General features: G+C 38.2%; 1 protein-coding gene across 1 annotated transcript in view; it reads left to right on the forward strand.

Annotated features, from left to right (window-relative positions):
• Positions 1 to 23,761, forward strand: part of UTRN (utrophin) — a 478,322-nt gene that overhangs the window by 102,984 nt on the left and 351,577 nt on the right. The window contains exons 4-12 of the mRNA XM_069488656.1: positions 8,717 to 8,809; positions 10,078 to 10,155; positions 10,498 to 10,590; positions 12,868 to 13,040; positions 15,729 to 15,844; positions 16,510 to 16,670; positions 21,156 to 21,359; positions 22,208 to 22,389; positions 23,096 to 23,246. Coding sequence (XP_069344757.1) covers positions 8,717 to 8,809; positions 10,078 to 10,155; positions 10,498 to 10,590; positions 12,868 to 13,040; positions 15,729 to 15,844; positions 16,510 to 16,670; positions 21,156 to 21,359; positions 22,208 to 22,389; positions 23,096 to 23,246 — 1,251 coding nt within the window. The remainder of the gene's footprint in view (positions 1 to 8,716; positions 8,810 to 10,077; positions 10,156 to 10,497; positions 10,591 to 12,867; positions 13,041 to 15,728; positions 15,845 to 16,509; positions 16,671 to 21,155; positions 21,360 to 22,207; positions 22,390 to 23,095; positions 23,247 to 23,761) is intronic.

Below are 23,761 nucleotides of genomic sequence, written 5' to 3' on the forward strand. Positions count from 1 at the left end.
CAACCACCTTCCTTGTGCTTTTCCATCCAGCCTCGTGTGGCCCCACCACCTTCAGGTTCGGAGATGGGGTCAGGTGGTGCAGGGTTGGGTAGGCTTAAGCTAGGGTGAGCAGTGGGCTAAAGAGTTAGTGGTTTCGGGGAAAGAATTTCTGTCTATAAACAGAGCAAGGATATGCTGGACCCATTGTCAGCTGTTTCTGGCCTGGACGCTTTTAGCACCAATCGGTACAGGTTGCCATCCACCGCCCATGGTGGCCGAGGGGGCGGGGGTGGGGGGCTGACACTGTTATTTGTGCTGTTGGGGAAGTGAAAAATCTGCTAGCAACACAGAATATAGAGAAAGCACAATTTATAGTTGAGTTTGCATATATGATTAAGTGCATGCAGGCAGTTAGCTAAAGACTACAAAGTCTGGACAGAATTTCACATAAATAAGCAGTAAAGTAGAAGAAAGAACAGTGAACACTTGTCCCTGTCAGAAGTAAATGTAAGCACCTTTTGTAATGATCTCCTGTCCTCTTCCTGGGCAACTCCTGTGTTTAACTTACCTTATAAAATTGGAGATCGAATTTATCTAATTCCTGACCAAAAAGTTGGGCCTATTTTGTTTTTAAGGAGACACCCTAAGGAAAGGGAAGGAGCAGGGTAGCTGCCTCTCCTTTATGGAACAAAGGAAATTTCCTTTTATTTACCTTAACCTTATCATTAGCAATGCCATTACTAATGCCTCACCCTGGTTGCATGGAAGCCTATCTTTTGAAGAACTACATTCTTTAAACTTTCTACTGCCAGTTGTGCATATATGGAATGAGCTGTATTGTTTACTGAGTTTGCCTATAGCCCTTGCCTGGTATGCATATGGAATTGGATTTATTCATTCTCCAGACCCTGCCTGATCATTCGTCTGTGGAATGTGCGAGTGGCCCCTGCCCCTGGCTGCCAGGTGTCCAAGCCCCACACCTGGTTCCTCATCCTAGTTTTTACCCTCACTATACCTGTTACTCTCTTACCAAAGTCAAAGTGAAAATTCTATTCCGTGTCTGTATGACTTGTAATTCCCGGAAAGGTATTATTTGGTTTTAGAGTATTTTGTAGTTTTTAAGGTAGATGTGCATTTGTTGATTTGATTTCAGTGTGAATGCTCTGGGAATCATTGCCCTCTGTAGTTAATGTGGCATAGTCTGTGATTACCTGAGCCGTTTGTTTCCCTTGTCTCTATCTTGCTCTTCCTTTTCTTTCTTTTTTTTTTTTTGAGACAGAGTCTCACTCTGTTGCCCAGGCTAGAGTGAGTGCCGTGGCGTCAGCCTAGCTCACAGCAACCTCAAACTCCTGAGCTCAAGCGATCCTCCTGTCTCAGCCTCCCGAGTAGCTGGGACTACAGGCATGCGCCACCATGCCCGGCTAATTTTTTCTATATATATTTTTAGCTGTCCATATAATTTCTTTCTATTTTTAGTAGAGGTGGGGTCTCGCTCTTGCTCAGGCTGGTCTCAAACTCCTGAGCTCAAAGGATCCGCCCACCTCGGCCTCCCAGAGTGCTAGGATTACAGGCGTGAGCCACCGCGCCCGGCCTGCTCTTCCTTTTCTTTTCCTCTCCCTCCCTCCTTCCAAGGAAGCTTCTAAATGGAATCTTTTTCAGTTCTTAAGAACTTGTGCTGACCACCATGAATTCTTAAAGAGAATGGCTGGGAGCCCCCACTCACTGATTGTTTAAGTTACTGTAGCACATCTTGCTGGTTTACCTTTGTGGAGGATCTTGTAGGCATTATTTCAGTGTCCTTATTTTTCTTTGTTGTCTTAGTCAAAAGTGATGCTGCTTTTGTTCTTTCACCATGGAGTTGAATCATAAAAGTAGATATTGAAGATCATAAGGTCTCCATTTCATTGACTAAACCACACACTTTATAATTGGGATGAACCTAATTTTATCATTTTGCTTAATCTTGACTAGAGACACAGTTCTTAAAAAAAACTGTTATTTTTTATACACAGTAACACAGATATTGTGAAAAATTAGATGATAGAAGAAATCTAAGGAAAAAATTTTCCACCACCAAGAGAAAAAATATAGCATTTTGTTGTAAAATAGTTTAAGAAATGTATTTACATGTAAATGTATTATTGTTAACTAAGATGATATTGTGAGCCTAGTGCTCCCTGATGTATTACTGACTTTTAAGAAGATGAAGAATTACGAGAACCAAAGGGGGTGCTACATTTGTATCAGTGTTGAGATTTGAGATTCATAAATTATTTGGGTTTGAAAATATTGAGAAATAGTAAATTAAATTATTTCTTTTTGAATTTTTAAATTAACCAACTTCTTGCAAAAAACAAATGAGAGAAACTATAAAACTTATGACATGTTATCAGATGCTGGGGCATCATTTTTTAACTGATTAGGAACATCAGATTAATCTGAGAAGAATGTGAATATATTACGGTGTGTACTCTCAGTTGATGGATATATAGGCCACATATAGCCGTATATGTGCCGTACGCGTGTGCATACACAGTGAACAGTGGGTATAGTAACTGAATCGGTTAGACTGTCTCAAATCCTGTTTTGAAAATAGGATGTAAACAAATAACAGAATAGTCAAACAGTGTCAAAGGGCTCAGATTTATTTAATTTTTTGCGGGACACTCATCAGACATGTTAATTCTGAAAGCATTTAAAAATTCTTTTCTTTTCACACTTCTCCTTACTATACACAGTTATAACTTGATTGTCTATAATGAGTTTCGGTCAGTCATAGGACAAATTCTGTCTCCCTGCTATACCTGTTAACTTTGTACAGTTTTGGCATGGCCAAGCTAGATTGTAAATTCCCCTTAGTATGCTCACCGTGCTGTGTTAGTGCTGGTTTTGTTTACACCTACAGTCATGTGGTCAGTGATGGACCACATATACAGCAGTGGTCCCATAAGATTATAATGGAGGTGAAAATTTTCTATCACCTAGTGATGTCATAGCTTTTGTAAGGTCTTAGCACAATGCATTACTCACATGTCTGTGGTGTTGCTGGTGTAAACAAACCTATTGCCCTATCAGTCATATAAAAGTCTAGCAATGCAATTATGTATAGTATATAATACTTGACAAAGACAATAAAATACTATGTTACTGGTATAGGTATTTACTGTATTATACTTTTCACCATTATTTTGGAGGCTACTCCTTCTACTTATTAAAAAAGGGTTGACTGTAAAACAGCCTGAAGGCTGGTCCTTCAGGAGATATTCCAGACGAAGGCATTGTTATAGGAGATGACAGCTCCATGTGTGTTACTGCCCCTGAAGACCTTCCAACGGGACAAGATGTGGAGGTGGAAGACAGTGATATTAATGATCATGACCCTGGGTAGGCCTAGGCTAGTGTGTGTGTGTCTTGGTTTTTAACAAAAAAGTTTAAAAAGTGAAAAAAAAATTTAAGGCCATAAAGAAAGAAAATATTTTTGTATAGCTGTACAATGTGTTTGTGTTTTAAGCTAAATGTTATTACAAAAGAGTCAAAGGTTTAAAAAATTTTGGAAAATTTATAAAGTTGATTGAAGAAAGAAAATTTTTAAATAAGTTTAAGTATAGCCTAAGTGTTCAGAGTATATAAAGTCTACAGTAGTGTACAGTAGCGTCCTGGGCCTTCACATTCACTCACCACTCCCTCACTGACTCACCCAAAGCAACTTCCGGCCTTACAGGCTCCATTCGTGGTAAGTGCCCTATGCAAGTGTACCATGTATTTTAATATTTTATATCATATTTTTACTATACTTTTTCTGCGTTTAGACATGGTTAGATACACAAATACTTACCACACTGTTACCATTGCCTACAGTATTCGGTATATAACATAGTGTACAGGTTTGTAGCCTAGGAGCAGTGGGCTATACCATATAGCCTAGGTGTGTAGTGGGCTGTTTCATGTAGGTTTGTGTAAGTACACTACACTCTATGATGTTTGCACAATGACTAAATCGCCTCAGGACGCATTTCTCAGAAAGTATCCTTATCTTTGAGTAATGCATGACTGTATTTGGGTTCTGAGTGCCTTGAAGGCAAGGATTGCTTTCATCAGCCTTGATCCCTCAGTGTCAGAGTAGTACACGACAGAAAGTAGGCACTGATCCGTCTTCTGGCCGGAAAATCCAAGACCCAATTCTACTTCTGGTTGATTTGTTGTTGGCCCAAAGAATTAGCATTTCATTCTTTTAAGAATTCCAAACTGCACTTTCCAAATCTTACTTTCTTATTCAATCTTTTACAGATTTTTTCCCTATTATTTCTACTGCTGCTACTGAAAAACTTGATCTATGATGAAAATAATTGTGATTTGGAAGTATTAAAGAAAGGGGTGAATAATACAATATCAGATCAGAGAGAGGGCAGGCCCAGATCTCACAAGATCTTTTGTTTGGAGTCTAGATTGCATTTGCCTATAATGGGAGTCTGTTAGGTTAAAGCAGAGAAATGGCATGATGTGGTCTGCACATTAAAATGGGAGTTATTCTGGCTTTTATGTGGAAGCATAACCAGTAGCCATGAGGCTGGTGCTGGAGTTCAGGCAAGAGATACTGGCAGTTTGGACTGAAGTTGGAGCAAACATGACGGTGAGAACTGGTCACATTTGGAATGTGGTTTTAGAGGTAAAAGGACAGAGCTTGTGGATGGGTTAGAGGGGGGGAGTGAGTGAAAGAGAATCAGGAATGACTCTTTTGTTTTTTCTCTGAGCGTGTATGACTCTTCTGTTATAGAAGGGAGGAGTTCATATTTAATCATATTTCTCAGCCTGTGGATGTGTGTGTGGGCGTGCATGTGGCCTTTCCCCAGAATTTACCAATTCCTCAAGAGACTCACTGTTGGCCAATCCTTCATCTCACCTGCCTGTGGTCACACTCTATGCAGAGATTGCTCATCAGTCACCCTATGACCTGGGGTGCCTGTAGATAAGATTTGTTTTGTCTGGCACAGTGTTTTAGGAAATTACAAATATCAGGCGATTACACACATAAATTCAGATTTCCAACTTCTTTTGAAAAACTAAAAGTTCTGCCAACAGTGAGCCTGAATTCCCACGTGGCTACCCTTGGCGGGAACTGAGCTCCAGCTGCCACTGTCATCCTTTAGAGCCAGCTGATTCTCTGGGTGTGACTGGGGCCCATCAGGTTTGCTTCACTCGGTTCCATTATCACATGTATGGTGTTCGCAGCCCCTGCTCTCCCGCAGACTCCCCCACAACCGTCTTCTCCCCATGCATTGTGATGCACTGTTGCTCCGACGTTTTAAAATCCAGCAGCGGTAGTGTCCCAGCTGCAAGTATTAATGCTGGCCCTTCTTGTCAAAATGGTGATGTTAGAAGGGGATGAGAGCCAGGGACAGCCAAAGCTGGTCACGCCAAGACTGTAGCATCTGTCATCTGGACTCATATCATGTTGCCTTTTTAATTTTCTAAAAGTTAAATGTGACCCAAGGCTTATCTGTCCTCTAAGTTCAAGATGGTTCATTTGTACGATTTTGCTTTTATTGGAAAACTATGGAAACCCTCTCTTGTGAATGAGGTGGGTGACTCAAACTTGGCATTTCTGTAGGGCCAAATACAAAGGAGGTATTCATCAAATATTTATCCAATTGGATTATTAAATTGTATTCTCTCTTTCTGTTAGAAGAGTCTCTGCAAATAAGTCTTTGCAAAGATTTCAAAATCTAAATAAGAGGTTAACTGGCAGGATGAACCAGTTTTTATTTTTATTAAAAGATGACTTCTGACATTTCCAAACTATTTCCCAGAGTAGGTCCCACGTTTAGAGCCTGTGATACCAAAGCACCAGACGTGCTTTAAAGTGATGGGGAAAAACAGTCTTCATTTTGAATTCATTGAAAAGTGGTATATACCTTGCTGCCCTCTTTGGGAAGTCAATAAATATACCCCACCACACTCCTGGAAATTAAATATTTTCTTCCTTGTATGTCACAGTCCTGAACCCTCATAAGTTTAGTGGTAGTGTAGCACAGATGTTAAGAACATGGATTTGGAACCAGATTTTGTCGTATCAGATCCTGGTCCTGCCTCTCACTTGTTATGTCACTCCGATGATTCAGTTTTCTTGCCTGTAAAATGGAGATGATGATGGTATTTACCTTAAATTATTATTATAAAGAAATAAATGATACATATAAATACTACATCTAAATATCTATAAATCTCTTAGAACAGATCTGATATGTTGTAGGGGCTTGCTATTATGTCTAGGAACATTTTACATTTCTACTGCCCAGTTTTGTATGGCCCATGAGCTAAGAATGTTTTTTCACATGTTTAAGTGGTTGCAAAAAATCAAAAGACTAATATTTTATGACATGTGGAAATTATATGAAATTCAAATTTCAGTGTCTGCAAGTAAAGTTTTATTGGAACAAAGTTGTTCCAACTGGCTCATTCGTTTATGTATCCGCCTGTGGCTGCTTTTACGTTAGAACAAGGTTGCCAACTGTTTTTGAATGGGATATGTCCCTACAAATTATCATATGACGTATTAGTGAATGTGAAACTTGTGAAATCTTTGTGAAGTGACACTTGTGAATTGTCGTCATGTTCAGATCCTACTTTTACCTTCCTGCCTGAAATGAAGAAGTGCTTACTTGTTTTTTTAGTCCTTTCACGTACTGTTGATATGTTATGGCACTTTATGACATTATAAAACACTGAAGTTATGCTTGTGATCTAAATGATAAAATCCACTATTTATTAAATATCTGCCATCTTAGTTTTTAACAGATAAATAAATGTAGAAAGTCCAAGTAATTTCTCCTAAATTCTGTGGCTAGTGAGAGGCTTCTTGTCGACAGGTGATGTCATCGATAGACATCTATAATTATTTGTAATATGAACAAATATTTATATTTATTTTATATTATAAAGTTTTATGTTATTTTCTGGAAAATGAATAGTGGATTTGAGAAGGGTTAAATGCTGCCTAGATATCATGTTGCTGCCCTTGCCATCACTAAGATTCTTTCTGTGCCTAGATAACCCCATTTGTTTCTCCCACACACTTTACCTGTACTCTTGTCTCTTTGCCATGTCTAAGACCTGAAAGGGAATCTAGTTATTTAGTGGCTAATTTGCTGAACGGTGCTTTGTGCTTGGTTGGGGGAGAGGTTAGAGGTAGGCACGTGACAAGGGCCACTTCTGCCATGTGCTTTTACTGACAGCAGGTAGCAAGTCTTCAGTGAGCAGCAAATTTCCCCTTGCTTTGCTTCCTGAAGTTCTGCCTCTGGAACATGGGTCCCTCCTCATGCAAATCTGTTAGTGATTGTGATGGGGGGAGGTAATCTCCGTGTTCCTGACTCCATCCCTGCCCAGGAAAAAGGCAGCTGGGAAGAGAAAAGCAACTTTGTTTCAGATACAAATAAGTAACAGTTTATTCTTTGCTGATTCTGTGGTGACAACTTTGCCATACTTTCCCTCACTTAGAGTATGTGAACAATGCAAAAGGCACATGCTAAAATCATTAATTGAGTGTATGTAATACTTATTTGGAACAGGTGCTTACCTGTTTAAATAAGGAGGGGAGAAAAGAGAGGGTAATACAAAGTGTTAGGAAACTTCCAAATGGCTCCCTTCCCTTCTTCCATGTCAAGCTTAGAGTAAAATTTTGCTTCATATGACTTATACGTATATCAATATTTTTAAGTGAGAAATTATTGGTTACTTTTAAAGCGACAAGATAAAATAATTGTTGGTTATAAAGTATCTTTATTATTGGCAGGAATTTAGGGCTATTAATCTCTGTGGAGATTTCATATTAGAAGGGAATAATTTGATACAAGATAATAATCCATTTATTACAGTGTGCTTTACAGTTTTCAGGACATTTTCATATGTTACGTTGTTTAGACAATGATTTAGAAGGAGGTTAGATAGCTGAGCCAGGTTCATCAGGTAGTTAATGGTCACACTGGGCTTAAAACCGAGGCTTCCTGATCTTCTGTGCAGTTGCACACAGCCCAGCCTGTCACATACAGGCAGGGATCTGCCAAACTTAGAGTGAATGGTGGGGGATATACTGGCATCAGACACTAGGGTATGATTATCAGTGGGAGTTGATGCTGTTTATTAGTTGGGGATAAGAGTTTAGGAATTCTGTTAAATTTTCTTAGTCAAAATCCTAGACTGATTCTAGACTTAAATACAGAACCCAAAGTGCCTTCATTGTTAAGGAATTAATGATGAAAAATATAGACTAGCACCTGAGTGCTGAAGTGGATGACAGTCGCCTGCTCCCATGGTGGAGATGCTGAAAGACATCGTCACCTGGCGAATATGAAGTGTGGCGATGGAGTAGGAGTCTGCATACTGGTAGTTGGCGTCTGTGCCCAGGTGCTGCACACTCATTTACATTTTTAATACATCTCTTTATCATTCCTTTCTCAGAAATATATACTATACTCAGGGCCCATTAATGTTAACGATAGCCTCATTTGCTCCATTTCTAAGAAATAATGCAATTTATATCTTTAAGCTTAAAATGTTCTTAATGGGATTTTAAAATTCTCTGTATTTGTACTTGTTCTTTCTAGGCAAGGCAAACTTGGATAGTCTGCAGATCACCTAGAACTTTTTAACTGAAAGAAAAATGAAACCGCTCATTTATTTGACAGATAAATATGGAATTTCTGCTGCTGAAGTAACCCTTATTGTGTTTTCTCTTTTATAGAGTGGGAAACCACCCATCAATGATATGTTCACAGACCTCAAAGATGGAAGGAAGCTATTGGATCTTCTAGAAGGCCTCATAGGGACGTCACTGGTGAGCGTGTCATCTTTGAGAATGAGGCTAAGGGACTGTCTCTGGTCCTTCCTGACACTTGGTGACCCACTGTGGGTACTTGAAATGTGAGGGCTGAAATAGGAACATTAAAAAAAAAGTGTTTTAACTAATGCTATTGATAGAACAATATTTTGGCTTTCATGGGAGCTCTATTTTTATTGAAGATAAAATTACCTTAAACGTTCATTGCTCTGAAACAGCCCAGGTTGGGAATTATGAAAGAAGAATGAATTTGTAAAGAAGGCATATGTTTTGAATAGTAGAGAGTATAGAGACAAACACATTTAAATGTTAAGAAATATTAAAAAAAAATAGTTGTTAAAAACTATGGCATCTGTTTTTATCCAGGTTTTCAGTATTATGTTTGTGTTTGTTTTGTTATCAAATCCAACTCTACTACTTTCTATGTAAGGTACGTGATACTCGTGGAAAAAACTCCGCTCATGAAGAGGATGTATTTTATGGGTAGACATTGGAACACTAGAGGTAGAATTACTCTTAACAGTAAAGGAGATGCACTCCTGATGATGAATTTCTTTCTTGCTAAGGGTGGGGTGTTGTACTCTCTCTTTTGCCCTCCAGGTGGTGGGCAGACACCTGTTGGGGCGGCTGATCCCTCCCTCAGATAAGATTCCCTGGCCAGTGAAGTAGAAAGAAACTGCCCAGGTTACCTTTCCCCAGGCAGGGCATGCCTGCTTTCCGAGTGGGCTCTGTTAATGCTACCTGGAACCTGGGATCAGTGTCTCTGAATCCTCCTCGTCCACACCCTTGCAGCAGAGAGGGGGCACAGCTCCTCTCTCCACACCCACGCAGTATAGAGGGAGCACAACTTCTAAATCTTTCGGTATCCAGACCAAGTTAAATAAAAGAAAATTCATTTGGTTTCCAAACTTGTCTGCACATTAGATTCATGGGGCAATCTTAAAAATTCCAAACCCAGACCACACCCTAGACACATTTAGTCACAAACTCTGAGGGCAGAGTTGGACACAGGCATTTGGTATTTTTTGAAGCTGCCTAGGAGATTCCAATAAGCAGATAAATTAGAGAAGCAGTATCTTATAGTGTTATTAGTTGGTGAATTTGCATACTGTAAACACTGGCCTCCAGGCTGGTAGCCTGAGACACCCTCCAGAGCTGAAGGTCCTGCACACTGAACTGCTTTTCTGTATATGTCTCCATGTCAGTGTTTGTCAGGCATATGGAGAAACAATCAGTCTTATTTGCTTTTGTGTTTTATTTTCCAGCCAAAGGAACGTGGTTCCACAAGAGTACATGCCTTAAATAACGTCAACAGAGTGCTGCAGGTGTTACATCAGAATAATGTAAGCTTGTAATGTGAATTTTGGGATTCTGTGTGGCCATCAGCATTATTTATCATGAAACCAGCCACCTGCTCCATGTGTTGGCGTCAACTGATTCTTGAAACGTTTTTTCTAATGAGAAGTATTGAATCTTTCTAGACATTAAGGAACGTCATGCCCTTTTTCTGATGGCTCTATTGATCTATTATGTAAATAATACATTTTTGAGATTCAGATTTACCTGATTCTCTAAAATAAAAGTTATTATTCACTTATATTGCTGTCTAAATGTGCTAAAATAAAAACCTGGAGTTCTGCGAAGAAATTGTTTTAAAAGTTCTTTTTTTTTTTTCATTTTAATAGGTGGAACTAGTAAATATAGGAGGCACTGACATTGTAGATGGAAACCACAAACTGACTTTGGGATTACTTTGGAGCATCATTTTGCACTGGCAGGTGGGGAAATTTCCAACCACTTTTCAATAGAAATTGAAAACGTATGGTTTGTGTGTTAGTTTCCTAGGGCTGCCATAACAAAGTGTTAATACCACAAGCTGCTTGGATTGAACGATTTTGTTGTGTCACAGTTCTAGAGGCTAGATGTTCAACATCAAGGTGTCAGCAGGCTTGATTCCTTCTGAGGGTTCTGAGAGTTTGTCGGCAGTCCTCGGGGTTCCTTGGCCTGTGGCAGTATAACTCCAGTATTCACGTGACATTCTCCCTCTATGCTTATCTGTGTCCAAGTTTCCTCTTTTTGTAAAGATATCAGTCGTTTTGGATTTATGGCCCACGCTACCCTTGTGTGAGCTTATCTTAAATAGTTACATCTGCAAAGACCTTATTTCCAAATAAGGCCCTATTCTGGGAGTTAGTACTTCAACATATGAATTTGGGGGAACATAATTCAACTCATAACAACTTGGGATAGAAGAGGCTGACAAATTGCTCTATTTTTCTGGCATGGGAAAAAAATAACTACTTTTCTTATGTTAAATTTTAAAAATTGACATGATTTCAGACTTGTAGAAAAGTTGCAAGAATAGTCCAAAGAATTCCCTAGTACCCTTCACTCAGAGTCTCCAGATGTTAACAGTTGCCTATGTTTTCTTTGCTCACACACTTTCTCTCTCTCTGTACCTAAATATTTTGGTGTATATTTTCTAAAAACATAGCATTCTCCTAAAAAACAAAGAACTCTCTTACATAAGCACAATATAATATTAATCATATAAAATATATAACTAATATTTATAACACTGATGTTAAGTATTATATGATAATTATATCATGTACTAAAACATAATATATAATTTTTAAAATCAGGAAAATAACATTGAAATAATACTATTATATGATCTACAGATCTTAAGGAGAATTGTCAATTGCTCCAATAATATGCTTTATAGTGAAAGAAAATGCAAGATCATAAGTTACATTTATTGTCATGTCTATTTAATCCTGTTTAATTGGAACAGTTTCTGAATTTTTTTTTCATGATATTGATATTTTTGAAGAGTCTTGGCCAATTATTTCTCAAAATGTCCCTCCCCATGGGCTTGTCTGAGGTTTTTTTCATGATTAGATTCAGGTTGTTCATTTCTGGCAGGGATGCCCCAAAAGTGATGTGAGTTCTCAGTGTACTGTGTTGGAGGCGTGTGCTGTCCACTTCATTCTTCTGGCAACATTAACTTCGATTGCTTGGTTAAGGTGGTATCTGTCAGGTTTCTCCACTGTAAAGTAACTACCTTTTGTTCTTAAAAAGTATTTTGTGGGGATATACTTTGATACTGTGTAAATATTCAGTTATTATCAAACCTTTATCCATTAGTTTTATTAATAGCATCCATTCATTATTCTTACCTGGATTAGTTATTACGATGACGCTTGGCAAATAGTGATTTTCTAATTTCATCATTCCTTCTACATTTATTACAAGACTTTCTACTTGTAAGGGAAGAGCTTCCCCTTTGCTCTTGTTTCTCTATCTTATCTACCTATCCACCTATCTATCCATTCATTCATTCATTCATTTATATATTAGTGTAGACTCATGGATTTTACATAGGTTTATCGTGTTTTCCTGTTCTCACTCACTTTGATGCTCAAGTTTTCCTAGATTTGGCCAGTGTGAGCTTCTTAAGTTGGCTTCTGTGTCCTTTTTATATGTCCACATCGTTATTTGAGCACTTTCTTAAAGCATGTGTACTACCTAGAATAATAATATAAATATTAGTTCTAGAGTATAACTGTTACTGCTATCAGGAAAGGTACTTCATTCTTTGATTTTGTAGTCAGTCAGAAGTTCTTCTTTTCTTCTTTATTTTTATAGAGAATAAAAATTGGGTTTTCTTCATTTTAAAATGTTTTTGTAAATGAATAGTGTTAAAATATGACCTTTTTTGTGACTATGAAAGTGATGTTCATTGTAACCGAGCATAGTTACAAGTACTGTTTAGGACCTAGAAGGTACAGTACTATAAACAGTAATATAGGACCTAAAAGATACAGTAATACAGTAATAATTTTACAGTGAGGTAAAAATCACCTCTAAATCCTAATACCCGAAATGATCACCGTTAAAATCTATGTTTCTGGTGTTTAAGGGAAAAATTTGAAATAAAATGAATGCCAGTTACTTGAGCCATTATGGTTAACTAGTATAACATTCCTTATTCAAGGACTTGATGGAAATAACTGTGTCAGTTACAGGTAGGCCTGGTTTCTCTCGCACAGGTCAAAGATGTCATGAAGGATGTCATGTCAGACCTGCAGCAGACAAACAGCGAGAAGATCCTGCTGAGCTGGGTGCGTCAGACCACCAGGCCGTACAGCCAAGTCAACGTGCTCAACTTCACCACCAGCTGGACAGACGGGCTGGCCTTCAATGCCGTGCTCCACCGGCATAAGTGAGACATCGCTCTACTTACATGTGGGCTCTACAAATTTGTGTCTCCTCTCTGTCCCTCCCCTGCGACGACCACTCCCTGAAGCCCCTTCCTCACTCTCACCACTCTCCTCCCTGCACTCGCTCTACCAAAGCCTTAAGAAAAGAAACATCGTGGAAGAACACGAGCCATTGAGTCTTTCTTTCCACAGGATTTAAATGCCACGGTGCAACGTCCATGGTTTCTCCTGCATATTTATAAGTTAAAAAATGTGAAATAATTTACATAGTTCAATCCCACTTATTTAGCACTATTAATAGTGATGTGTACAAAGAATTGTGTAAGGTTTTGTTCTCATACCAAAAGTAAAACTCTATAAATTCAATTAAAAATAACCAAATGATTTTTTTCATGGAACTTGAAAACAGATGCTAATTATATAAAACACCAAAGGTCCAAGAATAGCCAGTACACTTCTGAAGAAGATCCAGACTGAAATACTTTCCAAAAAGAAACTAAAACTATGAAGCTATATTAATTAAGACTATGCAGTATTATAGATGAATACACTAATATAATAATAAGCTGAATCATATGAAATTGCCAGTTACCTGACTGTTTTTGATGTTTATCAATGGCAGTTGCAGATAGGTTAGGCTAACAGAATAAAGAGCTCAGAAATTGCTCCATTACATGGGAAAACCTGATATACAAGTGAGCTGATATTGCAGATTAATAGAGGGTATGGGACAATTTGTTACTCATATGGAAATAAGTGCACTGGAACCTCACCTCATCATACTCAAAAAATATATTCTACATGGATCAAGAATTTAAATGCAAAAGGCAAAATTTGTTATGTTTTATTGTTATTGTAAATGATTAATTTTCTCAAGTTTCATTTCCTGCATGTTCTTTACTGGTATCTAAAAATACAATAGACTTTTTCTACATTTTATATCTGGAAACTTAATCCTTACAAATTTTAATAAGTTTGTTTTTGTGGATTGTGGCTTTTTTTTAGCCCTCTCCCTTTTTTAGAATGTCCTGGAATTATGATTGTTTGATTTCTTCTCTTTTCTTTTTTGTTCTTCAATGTGCCTTGTCCTTCAATGCAATGTTGATTTGAATTGGTGATAGTGAGCTGAATGTTTTGTTCTTGATAACAAAGGGAGTGCTTTTAATGTTCTACCATAAGAATGTTTATTGTGGCTTTTTTGATATGCTTATTATGAGGTTAAAGAATCCTTCCCAATCTTCTCCTACTCCTCCTTTATCAGTTTAAGGGGGTTGCTCTCTGTTCCTACTTGGTTAAGAGATTTTTATCAAGAAACTGGTGAATTTTAGCCAATACTTTTTCCACTTATTAATTAATTGATACAACAAATATATGTAGAGTGCTGTCTATGTGCTAGACACAGGGTATACAGCAGAGAACAAAATGGGCAAAAATCTTGATTTCTTTGGAGCTTATGTTTCAACAGAGGGAGACAGACAGTAATAAAAATAAATGAAAATGTAAGTTGTATAGTATATAGAAATGGTCAACACGCCAGTGGCTGCAGTGACCCGAGTGGAGAAGTCATGGGAGATGAAGTCAGGGAGGGAACTAGGAGAAACAGGGTTGGAGGAAGCAAATCCCAGAAGGTGGGTGGGTCTAAGATTCAAAAAGAGACAGAGGGCAAAGAAAATGATTAGCTTTTGGGTATATCATAGCAGCAATAATGTCCAATTTGTGAGATTAAAAGAAAATCAAGATAGAAATGAAATGCAGTACCAGACAATGGTAACATGGAGGGGAACGATTGGTGGGAAACTCTCAGGGCCTTTGTTTTAGGAATATTTTGTCAACAGATTAGAGCTCCATTTTCTATTCTGTTAACCGTGATCTTTTAATTGGAGAATGTGATCCATTAATACTGATTGTAATAATTGACATATTTACGTTCATTTTTACTACTTAGCTTGAGCTTGTCATTTCTCTTACCTTTTCTTTTCTTTCTTTCTTTTTTTTTTTAAGACAGAGTCTCACTCTGTTGCCCAGGCTAGAGTGCCCTGGTGTCAGCCTAGCTCACAGCAACCTCAAACTCCTGGGCTCAAGCAATCCTTCTTCTGCCTCAGCCTCCCGAGTAGCTGAAACTACAGGCATGCGCCACCATGCCCGGCTAATTTTTTCTATATATATTTTTAGCTGCCCAGATGATTTCTTTCTATTTTTAGTAGAGATGGGGTCTCGCTCTTGCTCAGGCTGGTCTAGAACTCCTGACCTCGAGCGATCTCCCACCTCGGCCTCCCAGAGTGCTAGGATTACAGGCGTGAGCCACTGCGCTCGGCCTCTCTTATCTTTTCTATATCTTTTCCTTCTTGCCTTCTTTTGTATTGATAAGGTTCTCCCCCTCTTTTTTTTTCTTTTACTCCTTGGGAAATATTATATAGCCCTTCTAGTCTTAGTGGTTACCCCAGAAATTAACCATTAACCAGGCATATTTAACCAATGCAAAATCCTTAGAATGTGTTATCTTTTATTTTCATATTTATAAATTACTTTCAAATATTGCATATTTGACAAGCTTTTGGGATATAAAAATAAACTTAAAAAAAACTCACAAATCAAAAAATCTAAAACTAAAATGTATTAGATTGTAACAATGCCTGCTTTATTTCCACATATTTCATCTTCATTGCATTTTGTTTACATGGTGATTTCAGACCTGATCTCTTCAGCTGGGATAAAGTTGTCAAAATGTCCCCAATAGAGAGACTTGAACATGCCTTCAGCAAGGCTCAGGCTTATTTGGGAATTGAAAAGCTGTTAGATCCTGAAGGTATTGTTCAATGTTTAATTTCAACCTTGACTTTACTGTACAATTTTGAATGCTCGAAAAGCAGTGTTTTTTTAAGAATGAATTATGAGAATTTTAGAACCTTTTTCCTTTTTAAGTATAGGTGTAAGCCTTTTTATTGCAGATTACTTATCAGTATTTTTGTATTTAGCAACTGTAGGATCCTTTAGGTAGACATTTAATTACAGCACTTGATAATAGTTAACCTAAATAAAGTAAGATTTAATGTTTTAAGAAAATATAGTTATTAGATAAACAATTGGGTATTTTGTTTAGTTGATTAAAATGTATTCTTGTGTAAACACTTTAGTTGCAAATGTTGTAGGGTTGAATTCTAGACTTGTTTTCTTAGTATGAATAACATCTGTGTCTTTATCTTAAATGGTAACATATGGTAGCTTATCTTTGAGCATTTTGGGGGAGTCCTTTAGGGAAGATTTTTAAAAAATGGGATACTGAACAAAAATAAGTCTTTGTCTTTGTCTCATATTATATGTGACATAGCAATTTACTGAGCTATGGTATTGCAAAGATTGTATATTAGGTATTGTTTATGGGTACTAAGAGTTATTTTATATCTAGTATTGAGCAGTTCACCTATTTTGGACATCTAATTTAAGCTAGTTCTTATATTCTTCCACTTTTAGATGTTGCTGTTCAGCTTCCTGACAAGAAATCCATAATTATGTATTTAACATCTTTGTTTGAGGTGCTACCTCAGCAAGTCACGATAGATGCCATCCGTGAGGTAGAGACACTCCCAAGGAAATACAAGAAAGAATGTGAAGAAGAAGAAATTAATATACAGGTACAATTTTTTATTAAACTGTTTGGCTTGCCATATTTGTTTTCTCATAGGTAATAGTTAAAAACACTTTCAGAGGGTTTTTTTCTTGACTGAGAACATCTCGGTTTCTCAGCTTACATTTGCGTGAGTTCATTTTATCAGTTAGCGTGCTGTCACATGCATGTAATAGAAAACATAACTCAACCATCTTTATTATAAAGGAAAATATATTATTTCACAAAACAAAGCTGGAGTTAGAGTCTAGGGCTGTTCAATCATGGAGCTCCATGGCATGCTAATAATCCATGTTTTTCTATATACTGATCACCATCTTTTATCCCTGTTGTCATATGTTAGAGATGGTTTTCCTCACATCAGCCTAGTTCTTTTCTAAGTACTAATTATCTTTCTTTTTTTTTGGCCATAAAAAAGGAATTTTTTCCATTATACTCTCACAAGGACTATCAAAATACAAGGTTTATTTTTTCTTTCATTTAGGAGGAGTAATCTACAGTAAGCTACTTGGCAAGTTTTTCATGAAAGGGCTTGCAGTGGTTTTATTCACAAATGAGGTTTTATGTTTTAGGAGATATAAATAAAATCATAATTTATTTTCTTTCTTAATTATCCTGTTTTGAATCAATCCATATCTTATCTCATCTTGTGTTAGTTTAAGCAGTCCTCTTTATTTATAAAACAAGAGTTGGATGAGACCTTAGAGGTCATTTGGCTCAACATTTTAGTAACCAAGCAACCAAGAGATAGACATGGATTTCAAAATTATAAGAATATATATTTCAGAATGGAAGAAAGCTTGGGCTCTGGAGCTAAAATATTAGCTTGTTGCTACTTGTTTGGGATCAGTTAATCTCTCAACCACAGTTTTGTCTGTGAAATGAGCTTACAACTACCCACTTTGTAAAGATAATGAATTCAAAGTGTCTAATGATATTAATAAGTACTCAATAAGCAGCAGCTATCATTATTATAATTTTTCCTCTCAATTTGTTTTGGCATTCTCATTCAACAAGTTTCTTTTTAAAAATATTATTTAATTCCCGTAACAGTGATAATAGTCTTGAGTTGACATAGCATCATCTTTTTTTCCTCTGCTGGGATTCAGAGAACTTAGTTATTATTTTAAATTTTCTTGGGGTAGTATGTACCAATCCTTTTATTTTTTGCATTTCAGAAATAGCATAATTTATAGAGAAAGAAAAAAAAAAACACTTACTGAGGAAAAGAGGGTGAGAGGTGGAACCTGATTGTGAACCTAGGACTGTTTTTAGTAGTTTTGAAAATCAAGTGATGGTGAGGAAAAGCCCTAACTTCTTATAATTGACTGAAAAAGTTCTGGGAAGCATTTGCCTCTAGCAGTGTAGTTATAATTCTGCATCAATGATGTGCCTTTTTAGGTGGCTCAGATAATCTGGGTTTGTCTCTTGGTTTTAGAATCATTTCTTTATTGGACTGGGATTCCTGTTGTTAGAAAGATAGGATATTTCAGCTGGACATGGTGGCTCATGCCTGTAGTCCCAGCTCCTCGGGAGGCTGAGGCAGGAGGATCACTTGAGCCCAGGAGTTTGAGGTTGCTGTGAGCTAGGCTAATGCGCCGCCACTCTAGCCTTGGCAACAGAGCGAGACTCTGTCTCAAAAAAAAGACAGAAAAGGATATTTTAATTTTTATAGTTAAGGCCATTCTCTCTTAAAAAGGAAGGAGGCTTCATTTGCCTTTCATAATATATAGATAAAATCGCTTCTGTTTAGGGTTCAGGGTGGCATGATAAGAACTGCAGAAACCATTTGCTGTTTGGTTAAGTGCAAGTGTATTAACACTAACCTCTTTATTTGCATGCTTTCATTAGTGCCTTAGAGGCTGAATTATGTTAATTGAGAAATAAAATGTGATCAAGTTTTAATCATCTACCCTCTACCATAGCTCGCCATCCACCACTCTCCAGTGCACGCTAATAGCCAGACTTTCTCTCCTGCTCTGTTATTTCTCCAAACATATGCTAGTGATCAGCAAATATTATATATAATTCTCACGTTTCTATTTAAATATCTGTCAATTGCAAGTCTCCTTATGTGTTTTAATTAATACCTTCTGCACATTTGCATTTAGACAAAGCCTTCCATCTCCCACCTCATAGATGCTAGTGCCTATCTAAGTGGCTTTTGGCTGGTCGCTAACTTTTCTGGTTCTTAGAAGTCCTCAGTGTAGTATAGAGGTTTCATGATCTCCAGGGTTATTTTAGCTCTACAATTTTAGGAATTTAAATCTAAAAGTTAGCTTGTTTCCTCTCTGTCTTTGTCACCATCCGTCTCTTCATTATTCAGTGTTTCAACTCTGTGCTCATTTTTGAACTCCTGTATTCAGTTTACTGGATTCATTTGATTCTTCCTCCTAAATGTCTTTTGTGTGTGTTTTCTTTCTTTTCCAGCCTCATGTTAATTAAAGACCTTATCTTTTGTAGTTTCCAAAACCCAGCCTACTTCCTCACTGCAGTAAGAGTGGACTTTTTCCGTTTTTTTCCCAAGATTCTTGTGCATACAGTTTCCCCTCGATGAAATGTTTCTCCACGCACTATTGCATGGCAGGCTGCCCGTTTTTCCTCAGTTTAAACACAACCTTTTCAGAGAAGTCTTCTCTGATGAACCTATCACAATACAACACCACACACATGCTCTGTCTCTGTTTCTTGCTATCATACTATTTTTGTAAACTTTGTTAAGAATTTTGAATTATATCTTAAGAGCATTGGAAAAGCCACTGAAAGGTTTTAAGCAGGAGAGTGTTATGATGTGATTACATTTTCAAAAGATCATCCTGGCTGCTGTGTGAGAAATGGATTGTAGAGGTGGGAGTACGGGGGTTGGGGGTGGGGGGAGCAGAAGGGAAAGTAGAGACCCCTGTTGACAGGCTGTCATAGTCCAGAGGAGAGACTTAGATGGCTGTGGGATGGAAAGATCTTGACGGATTTGAGACAAGTTTTGAATTATCTGGCTCCCAGGTTTTTAGGTGGAGTAATTAGATGCATGGAGAAGCCATCTGCTAAGATGAGGCAGCCTGAGCAGGAACATGTTCTGGAAAAAAATGAAGGGTTTAAATATGGACGTGGTTTGATATACCCATGAGATATTGAAGTGGAGATGCCAAGGTAGTGGGATATAGGAGTTGGGACTTCAGGCTCACAGAGGGTATAGATGGTTCTTTAAAGCCAGTGGGAGAAGATGAGATTGATTACTCAGGCAAAGAATACAGAGGGAAGCAAAAAGAGCCTAGGACTTAATTTTGAGGAGATTCATTACTCACAGGTCAGCAGCTGCTGTTGGACCAGCAGGAGACCAACGTGGTGTCCTGCAGCAGGGAAAGGAGAGCTGTAAGGGGCTGGGGAGTGGTCAGCCATGTGGAGTGCTGCTGGGGTCTGAAGTGAGAAATGTGGGGTGACCAGCTCTCGGGGTTTGCTTGGAACAGTTCTAGTTTATGTTTGTTGTTCTAGCACAGTTACTATCAAAAGCATTCTACTATTTAATATTTTGGTTAATTATTTGGGCACTCCATAGAGGATGCTGGAAATGTCGATCTGGTAAGGGGAAGGTTATTGGTGATGTTGGGAAAGCCTTTCTGGTTGAATGGTGGGGCAAATGCAAGGCAGGGTGAAAGGGAATGTTAATATTTCTTGTATTGTTTTGTGTACATTTCTGTACATTTGAAATAGTTTATTTAAAAATTGTGGATGAGAGGTGATAAAGTAGAGATAGGATATAGGTAGGTTTTAAAAAGTTTGTCTCTCAAAGGGAACAAAAGAACCAGAGAGATGGTCGATTTGGTTATAAGATCTTAAAGTATATAGGCAAATACTCAGTTGCTTAGAAAGAGCTTGAGAGAAATTTATTCCATGAGCGTTAAAACAAACAACCAAACAAAAAAAAGCCAAGTAACCCAGAGAGCAATTGCCTCAAAAAAATACAATCAGTACAACAGCCTGTTTGTGTGGCTGTCTTTTAGTGTCTAAAATGCAATGCTAAATTGCAGTTCAATAAAAGCAATTTAACTAGGGGTCAAAGCAGAGTTCTAATCTTTCTCTTTTTCCTTAAATTACATCCATCCTTGAAGGCCCAACATGTTGCAGTTCCTCTACGAAACTTTCCTAACCGTTTTAGCCCTTGGTGAACTCAAATGTCATTCCTTGTTGGGACCATGGCATTTATCACTGGGCTAATAACCATTTTGTTTTTGCTCAGAAGTGATTCATTTTAGTTATTTCTCTCTCTTCAACTATATTAGACTCTCCTTGAGTATAGAACTCATGAGTACTGCTTTTGTGCTCTTTGCCCTTCTAGTGCAGTGAATAAATGCTATCTGACTAATTCATGGCATTGCTCATCTGATTCCGAGGAGGAGTTGGATTAATGTCTCGGTGGTATCCACCTTAGGTTCTCTATATAGTGTGTGCTTGTGTTCATGATAATTGTAGGTTTTTCTTGGCTTTGTTTTTATAGAGCACAGCTTCCGAGGAGGAACGTGAGAGTCCTGGAGCTGAAACCCCCAGCACTGTCACCGAGGTCGACATGGATCTGGACAGCTATCAGATAGCCCTGGAGGAAGTGCTGACCTGGCTGCTTTCTGCTGAGGACACTTTCCAGGAGCAGGATGACATTTCTGATGATGTTGAAGAAGTCAAAGACCAGTTTGCAACCCATGAAGTAAGTATCTGTAGTTGCTGAACAGGGTGTATCTGCCCTGGGGTTTGTGCCTTAATGAGGGGCTCTTCCCTGATGTTTGTTGTTTACTGAGTTCTGCTCTATGGAAAGGTCATGGCTTATTTTAGGACTCGTGATAGGGCTTTCTTATAAAATTGATGTGGGTGATTAACTGCGTCAGAATTAGATTTCAGATTTTAATCTTGTTGTAACTTATATATTTTATTGAGCCACGGTTGAAAAGCAATGCACAGTAATGCTCATTTCTGAAGTGTATTGTTATAGTGAAAAACAAAATGGCGAACCAATACAACAAATCTTTAGGTTTTGGATTTTCCCCAGAAAGGGATTATTGTTTTTAGTGGCACGATTAAGCAAATGTCCTACCCAGTGTTCCTGTACAATTTTGGTTTTTTTTTTTTTTTTTTTTTTTGAGACAAGGTCTCACTCTGTTACCTGGGCTGGAGTGCAGTGGCATCATCATAGCTCACTGAAGCCTAAAACTCCTGGGCTCAGGAGATCCTCCTGCCTCAGTTTCCTGAGTAGCTGGGACTACAGGTGTCCACCATCACGCCTGGCTAATTTTTTAATTTTTTTTGTAGAAATGGAGTCTCACTCTTGATCAGGCTGGTCTGCAAGTCCCAGCCTCAGGCAATCTTGCCACGTTGGCCTCCCAAAGTGCTGAGATTACGGGCCTGAATCACTGCACCCACCCCCAAGTCTACTTTATTTGTTCCCTACTAGGCTACCTTTTTCTGCAGCACTGATATTTAGGATAGGCATTAGCAATTTATTAAATTTGTTTTTTTCACCATAAATAGCTCACAAGTCATAATGATGTACCTTTCTAGGCTTTTATGATGGAGCTGACTGCACACCAGAGCAGTGTGGGAAGCGTCCTCCAGGCGGGTAACCAGCTGATAACACAAGGAACTCTGTCAGATGAAGAGGAGTTTGAAATTCAGGAACAAATGACCCTGCTGAATGCTAGATGGGAAGCGCTGAGGGTGGAGAGTATGGACAGACAGTCTCGGTGAGTGGAGAGCCAAGACATTAACACTTTCTTCCACAGGCTGCATTGCACTCTTCAGGCCAAGTAGAAGTCCACAAGTCTGTGAAAACATGATCATTGCAGAACTTGCCTCATAAAAGTTAGACTCTTTCTTATTTTGTACTGTTCCTGGAATTTTGCATAATCTTTATTTTCCCTTGGATGTGTTAGCCAAACCAAAAGATAAAAGTTGGAATACAGAACTTAGCAGAAAAGGAGAAAACAGTTTGTATGGACAGTTAACTATTTGCAGTATTAAAATCGACTGTTAACTCGGTAGGAAGACAGGATTACATAGTATCTATCTACCACTCCATTTTGTACTACTTTTTTTTCAGAGCTTTCCCATGGCCCATTTTATTTCAGTATTGTGTATTAAGGAGCAAAATGCATTCCATTGCCATTTCCACCTATTTAATAAGCAGGAATTCCTGATTGAAGAAACAATGATTCTGATACGAATACGGGGTGCTGTTACTTGCATTCTTTGACTGCATTTAATGGACTCCATTTAGGAAAAAAATAAAAGGTTTTTCCCTTCAGTTTCTATGTTTGAAGACTAAATGCTGCTTTCAATGTGTAGACAGGGGTGTGTTCCCCTGCCCCGTATCTCTGGTGCCTGGAGTATGTATTTACCTTTGCGAAGGGACAAAGCTCGTGGGAATAATGCCGTGCTCTCCACGGACAGGCTGCACGACGTGCTGATGGAACTGCAGAAGCAGCAGCTGCAGCAGCTCTCTGCCTGGTTAACACTCACAGAGGAACGCATTCAGAAGATGGAAACTTGCCCCCTGGACGATGATTTAAATGCCCTACAAAAGCTGCTAGAAGAACATAAAGTAAATCTGTCTCATATTTTTTTTATACCTTATCAAATATGAAAGAGCAGCACTTAGCATTGTCAGAGGCTGATGACTTATATCATTAACACGGAGGTGGGACCCTTCTTCAGTGCTCTGTTTGTTCAGAAGCTCATAGGGTAGAGTTCGTGGGGATGTGACTTTTCTGAGCCAGGCAGGAAAGTGCAGGTAAAATTTTACATGGGAATGGGCAGGTTTCTTATGAAGGTGCATCACTTTCATAGGATTTGAGAAGGGTTTTTTTGGACCCATAAGTGGCTGAGAACACTAGTGTGTTGGCGTGAGTGCAGTATGTGGGTGAAGAAGCAAACCCTGAGAGGTGGCTGTACCTAATCCTCTCAGGAAAGCCTGTTGCTTCTTCTCTTATCCAGGAAAGCATGAAGCACTAGGTGAGGAACCAAAATTTGGTAAACAATGTAATTTGGTCACAAGTTTAGGGGAGAACTTTTTTCATAGTCAAGATCAGGAAAGGTAGGGTAAAATATCCTCTCTGC

The sequence above is a fragment of the Eulemur rufifrons genome, chromosome 15, assembly GCF_041146395.1.
Source record: "Eulemur rufifrons isolate Redbay chromosome 15, OSU_ERuf_1, whole genome shotgun sequence".
Classification (NCBI taxonomy): Eukaryota; Metazoa; Chordata; class Mammalia; order Primates; family Lemuridae; genus Eulemur; species Eulemur rufifrons.